Source organism: Trichechus manatus, unplaced genomic scaffold (assembly GCF_000243295.1).
Source record: "Trichechus manatus latirostris isolate Lorelei unplaced genomic scaffold, TriManLat1.0 scaffold00146, whole genome shotgun sequence".
NCBI classification, from domain to species: Eukaryota; Metazoa; Chordata; class Mammalia; order Sirenia; family Trichechidae; genus Trichechus; species Trichechus manatus.
In genome coordinates, this window is record NW_004444082.1 from 7201125 (window position 1) to 7207124 (window position 6000).

Genomic DNA, 6000 nt, shown 5'->3' on the forward strand with positions numbered 1-6000 from the left:
ATTTTTTTTTTTTAGGGGACGGTAAGTTTTTAAATTCGGATGGGAATATTTAAAGTGAAGTTCATCTGCATTAGAATCCCTCACCATTTGTCACTTTTATGGTCTGATGAGAAAAATAAAACATCACAAAATGAAGTAAAACCACATCACATCAACTAGGATTGGCTATAATAAAGAAGACAATAACAAATGTTGGGAAGGTAAAAGGGTGTAGCCACTTTGGAAAACAGTTTGGCAGTTCCTCAAAATTTTAAAGAGTTACCATATCATCCAGCAATTCCACCCCTGTGTACATACCCAAGAAAAATGAAACCATAGGTCCATACAAAAACTTGTACAGGAACATTCCCAGCAGCACTGTTCATAATAGCCAAAAAGTAGAAAGCAACCCAAATGTCTATTCACTGATGATGAATGGATAAATAAAATGTGGTATATGCATTCAATATTATTCAGCCATAAAAAGGAATGAGGTACTGACACGTTACAACATGGATGAACCTTGAAAACAACATGCTAAGTGAAAGAAACCAGATTTAAAAGTCCACATATTATGATTCCATTTATATAAAATGTCCAGAATAGGCAAATCCATAGAGGCAGGAAGCACACTGGTGGTTGCCTAGGGCTAAGGGGATGGTTGGGGAGAAAAAGGGAGTGACTGCTAATGATTGCAGAGGTTCTTTCTGGAGTGATAAAAATGTTCTGGAATTAGCAGTGACAGCTGCACAACCTTGTGAATATACTAAAAAACTACTGAATTACACACTTTAAAAAGATGAATTTTACGATCTGTAAATTATATTTCAATTAAAAAAAAGAATGAGCTGATTTAACATCAAATAAACACAAAATTGTGTACAGTAAAATAGGACAGAAACACTAACACTGTTCTTGGTTGACAGCAATACCGGTCTGAGCAAATCTAGAGGTCATGTTATTTTAAGCCCTCTCCCCACCCTACCCCCTGGAACACTTGGCCTATGATATAGCTGATAATGGGTGAGAATTCATTATGAGTGAATAAAGTATTTAGGAATGCTAAACTCATTAAAGGCATAGATGAAAATGACCTGTTATTCAAGAAGGAAACAAGTCAACACTCATTGACGGAGCATCTAGTCCAGGCCAGGTGCTGCCAAACTGTGGGAAGGCCAAAGGCGAATGCAGAAGTTCAAGGGAGAAAGTCATGGGAACCAACTGATTACACCACAGTATCATAACTGCAGAGAGGAGGAAGTGATTACATGTTTAAAGGCCCCAGGGAATACTTCACAAGAGAAGCAAGACTGGCCTGGGATTCACCAAGCAGACTGGGAGTGGGCTGGAGCCTTCCAGGAAAAGTAAAGACAGGAAACAAAACACACTGTTCAGAGACTAAATAACTCAATATTGTTGAAACAACATACAAGTGGAGATACTGGCCAAAGACAAGAAGAGAAAGCTAGACAATCACGAAGAGCGTGAAAATATTAACACCAGCAGCTACCATTAATCTATTACACGGGAGCCCTGGAGGCAGAGTGGTTAAAGCGCTTCGCTGCTAACTGAAAGGTCAGTGGTTCGAAAAGATGCAGCAGTCTGCTTCCGTAAATATTTACAGCCTTGGAAACCCTATGGGGCAGTTCTACTCTGTCCCAGAGGGGCACTGAGTTGGAATCAACTTGACAGCAATGAGTATGTGACAGAGGTCCCTGGGTGGAGCAAACAATTAAGTTCTCAGCTACTAACTGAAAGGTTGGTGGTTTGAGCCCACCCAGAGGCGCCTCAGAAGGGCCTGGCGATCTGCTTCCAAAAGGTTACAGCCATTGAAAACTCTATGGAGCACACTTCTACTCTGACACACACGGGGTCACCAGGAGTTGGAACTGACTCAATGGCAAGTGGTTTAGTTTTGGTTTTATGTCATAGGGTTGTTCCTACACATCTTATCAACGACATAATTTAAAGTAAATATTACCCATGTTTCATAGATAAAGAAACCAATTTAGGAATGGCACAGAGCTGGGAACCCAGCTCAGACTCCTGAGCCCATACAAACTCTTCAACCAGCTGCTTATGAAGCTGATTTCATCCTCTAGAATAGGCCAATGTTTCCCAGAAGTATGGTATGATCACAGAAAACAAGTTAGGGTTCCATAGTCAAATTAAGTTTGGGAAGCACCATACTGTATTTCCCAATTATGGATTTATATGACATTAACATATTAAAGGCTCTGAAAAATCTGCCTATTTAATTGTTAAGCAAAAAAAAATCACCAAACCAAACCCACTGCCGTTGAGTCGATTCCAACTCATAGCGACCCTAGAGGACAGACAACTGCCCCATAGTTTCCAAGGCTAAAATCTTTACAGAAGCAGAATGCCACATCTTTCCCCTGCAGAGCAGCTGGTGAGTTCAAACCACTGACCCTTTGGTTAGCAGCTGAGCACTTTAACCACCATGCCACCAGGGTTCCTTATATTTGATCATAGACCCTCTTTTTATATAACACTAACAGCTCCTTGAACTCATGTTCAAACAGACACATCTAGAAAAATGCTACTATAGGTGCCAAGAGCCAGCAGTGTTTTGTTTGTGTATTTTTATTGTTTTTGGTTTGAAAAGGGGAAAAAAATGATAATAATCAGATTTGGTCTTTACTCAGTGGTCGTGGAATTCAAGATGGTATAGAAGGAGAAGCAAGAGATGAGGATGTCCAGTTTACAGAGAGATAGGGTTTCAGAGATGGATTTAAGAAATAATGAGGTTAAATTCAAAGGAATTAACTGGATGTAGGAGTAGGGAATAAAAGAAGGACAAATCCCCAGTTTCTGCAGGCTACTGAATGGTAGCAGGTGACTGTTACCATCTAGACAGGAGAAAGAATAAGCGTGATGAAGAAAATCGTTCAGTTTTGAACTCATTGGGTTTACAGCAGAAGTATCAAACTCAAATGCCTTAGGGGGTCAGGGAAGAAACATAAATGAGAGAAGAGCATATGAAGTGGTGGGGGCTGTGTGTATCCTAAAGAATAAGTCGATACCCAGCAGCATTCAATATACCATATGGGAATTCAAGTCAAGTATCATCAGAACTTTTAATTTTGTTAAAGCTGGAAATCTGAATTTTTTCGCATGAAGATCTTCAACAAGTCCCATGATATTGGGAGTCTCAGTTACACATCTGTAACATTAAAAAACAACTCTGCCCAGCATACTATTCCCTGGGACACTACTGGGAGGATCAAATGTAAAAGCACTTTTGAAATTATATGCTGGTGGTAGTGCTGTGTGCTGTCGAGTCAATTCCAACTCATAGTGACCCTATGTGACAGAGTACAACTGTCCCATAGGATTTCCTAGGCTGTAATCTTTATGGAAGCAGATCGTCAGGTCTTTCCTCCTGCAGAGTGGCTGGTGGGTTCAAACCGCCGACCTTTCTTTTAGCAGCGGGGCACTTTAACCACTGTGCCGCCAGGGCTCCTTCAATATTCACTACGGGCAAAAACAACAACAAACAAAGGATTAGAGCAAGGTAAGATGGCAAAATGGATACAATGCAAAAGCCCTAAAAGGGGACTGTGCAAGGAAGCCTGGAGTATGAGAGAGGAAGAAATCAAGGAATCAATCCGAGAATGGCAAGGGAGCTTCAAAGAGTAAAAATAATAAGCAAATAACCCCCTTTTAAGTGAAGAAGCTGAGCTAACTTCCACTAGGGCAGTCAGCTAGTAAGTGGCCAAGCCTGAGATCCTGTGTGACTGGCTCCAAGGCCTGAACCACCATGCTATTCTGCTCTCCGTGTGTACCTCAGGATACTTACTACAAGGCTGTACACTAAGAAATAACAGAGCAAGAAACTGTGTCATCAAAATAGCTGACATCGACTAACGAACTGAATATAACAAACCTTTCCTTGAGACAGATTACTGCAATGGTTCTGTCCATCACTTTGGAAAAATGTTATTACCATATCCCTTGTGTAAACTTATTTTCACTAGTTACCACTAACATAAAAATAGCCTCCTACTAAGGACAGGACCTTTTACACAAGACCAAATCCAGAATGCCAGCCATAGCGCCATTCTACAGGTGGGAAAACTGAGGTTCATAAAGGTTAAGTAGCTTGACTCCAAACCTGTGCTTCTGACTACCTCACGCTCATTATGCCGACTCTTAAAGTACATACACAACACCTTAACTTTACTTTCCAACGTCGTAAAAGCAGGCAAAATGAAGGCAACTAATGCTCGAGACAGGCAATTTCTTTAACCTTTTCAGGCCTCAGGTGCTGTATCTGTTAAACAGGTTCACCCAGAATGAAGCCGGAAGACCCCGGCAAGATGATCTTCTGAAGATCCTTGAAGCACACAGATCCGAGTGCACCGGAGACGCGTGTTTCCGAAACTCGACACCTCGGTTTGACAAATACAAGCGTGCTTGTGGGAACAACCGGCTAAAGCGGGTCCGGAGGTCAGGGGTTCCTGGGCTCGGCTGGCGGGCACCGAACCCCCTCACTCACACAATCAGTGGGCGGGGGGAGGGGAGGAACGGGGCCTTGACCTTGGCGCTCGCGCGCCGCCGGGCCCGGGCGCTGGGACTCACCGTCCGGAAACAGGGCCGCTCGCTCGGGCCCGCGCTCCCACCGGACAGCAGGAGCAACGGGAAGCCTCGGGCCCTGCAGCCGCCCCGACCCGGCAGCAGCAGGCAGCGAAGCGCCATGGCAGCGCGGGCGCCGCGGGGCCTGCGCAGGCGCGGCAGGGAAAGCGCGGAGAAGGCACACTACTTTGCTCACGGAGCCTGCAAGCCTAGCCCGGCTCGTCGGCGTGCGTCTCTGACGACCGCCCCATTCCGGCGTGCTGACGTCGGCAGGAGGGCGGATCTTGGAACCAATAGCGCTGCTGCTTCAGAAGCGTCTGCTCCTGGAGGTTGGTGCGCAGGCGCAACCGACGAGCTCACAGCTCTCCTTCCGGGTGCTTAAGCTCCGCTAAGGCCGACTGCACCTGAAAGTGGGAACCCAGGGCACCGGGGTGGCCGGAAGAGTAAAGGTCATTGTCTTAGTCATCTAGTGCTGCTATAACAGAAATACCATAAGTGGTGCCTTTAACAGAGAGAAGTTTATTTCCTCACAGTAAAGTAGGCTAAAAGTCCAAATTCCGGGCGTCAGCTCCAGGGAAAGGCTTTCTCTGTCAGCCTTCTCATCAGTGTTCCCCCCAGACTAGGAGCTTCTCTGCACAGGGAACCTGGGTCCAAAGGATGCGTTCTGCTCCCGAAAGGGCTTTCTTGGTGGTATGAGGTCCCCCTGTCTCTCTGCTCACTTCTCTGTTTTATATCTCAAAAAATTGTCTGAAGACACAATCCAGTCTTGTAGATTGGGTCCTGCCTTACTAACACAACTGCTGCCCATCCTCCCTCATTAACATTATAAAGAGGATTTACAACATATAGGAAAATCACACAATATCGGGAATCACGGCCAAGCCAAATTGATAAACACATTTTTCGGGGGACATAATTCAGTCCATGATAGTCGTTGAGGCCCTAGATGATTGGACTTTTCCCTCTGACGGCATGAAGCTATCTTCAACATTTTTGGTATTAATTCAGTCATTTGTTAAATGTATAATTGAACGCCTAGTTAGTGGTATTGTAGAGGAAAAACAAAGTTTAGTAAAGCAAAAAGAAAGTTTTATTCGGCATATATTCAAAAGGACAAAAGTGGGAAGCGGACAAGCATGGTGCCAGAGCTAGAATGTCTGCCCGAATCCGAGGAAAGTTACAGAATCATCAGTATATATCAACATCACAAAATGGGTAGAATCATTGAAAGCGTCACCTTTTCACTGATTGGCTAAAAATTGTGATCTTACATTTTAAATCATCTTTCTTAACAATCATTGGTGCAGGTTTCAGTTACGAAAGTCACGAGGGTCTTCATTGGTCCAACAAATTTCTATTCACTAAATGCTAACAGAAAAAGACAAAAAGTGGGAAGTCTTTTGTGTTAGGTTTGATTGCCCT

The 6000-nt window shown here is 43.9% G+C and overlaps 1 protein-coding gene across 1 annotated transcript in view; it reads right to left on the minus strand.

Moving 5' to 3' along the window:
* Window positions 1–4802, minus strand: part of AFG3L2 (AFG3 like matrix AAA peptidase subunit 2) — a 44044-nt gene extending 39242 nt beyond the window's left edge. Inside the window, exon 1 of the mRNA XM_004385811.2 lies at window positions 4585–4802. Coding sequence (XP_004385868.1) covers window positions 4585–4701 — 117 coding nt within the window. The 5' untranslated portion in view covers window positions 4702–4802. The remainder of the gene's footprint in view (window positions 1–4584) is intronic.
* Window positions 4803–6000: the final 1198 nt, after the last annotated feature.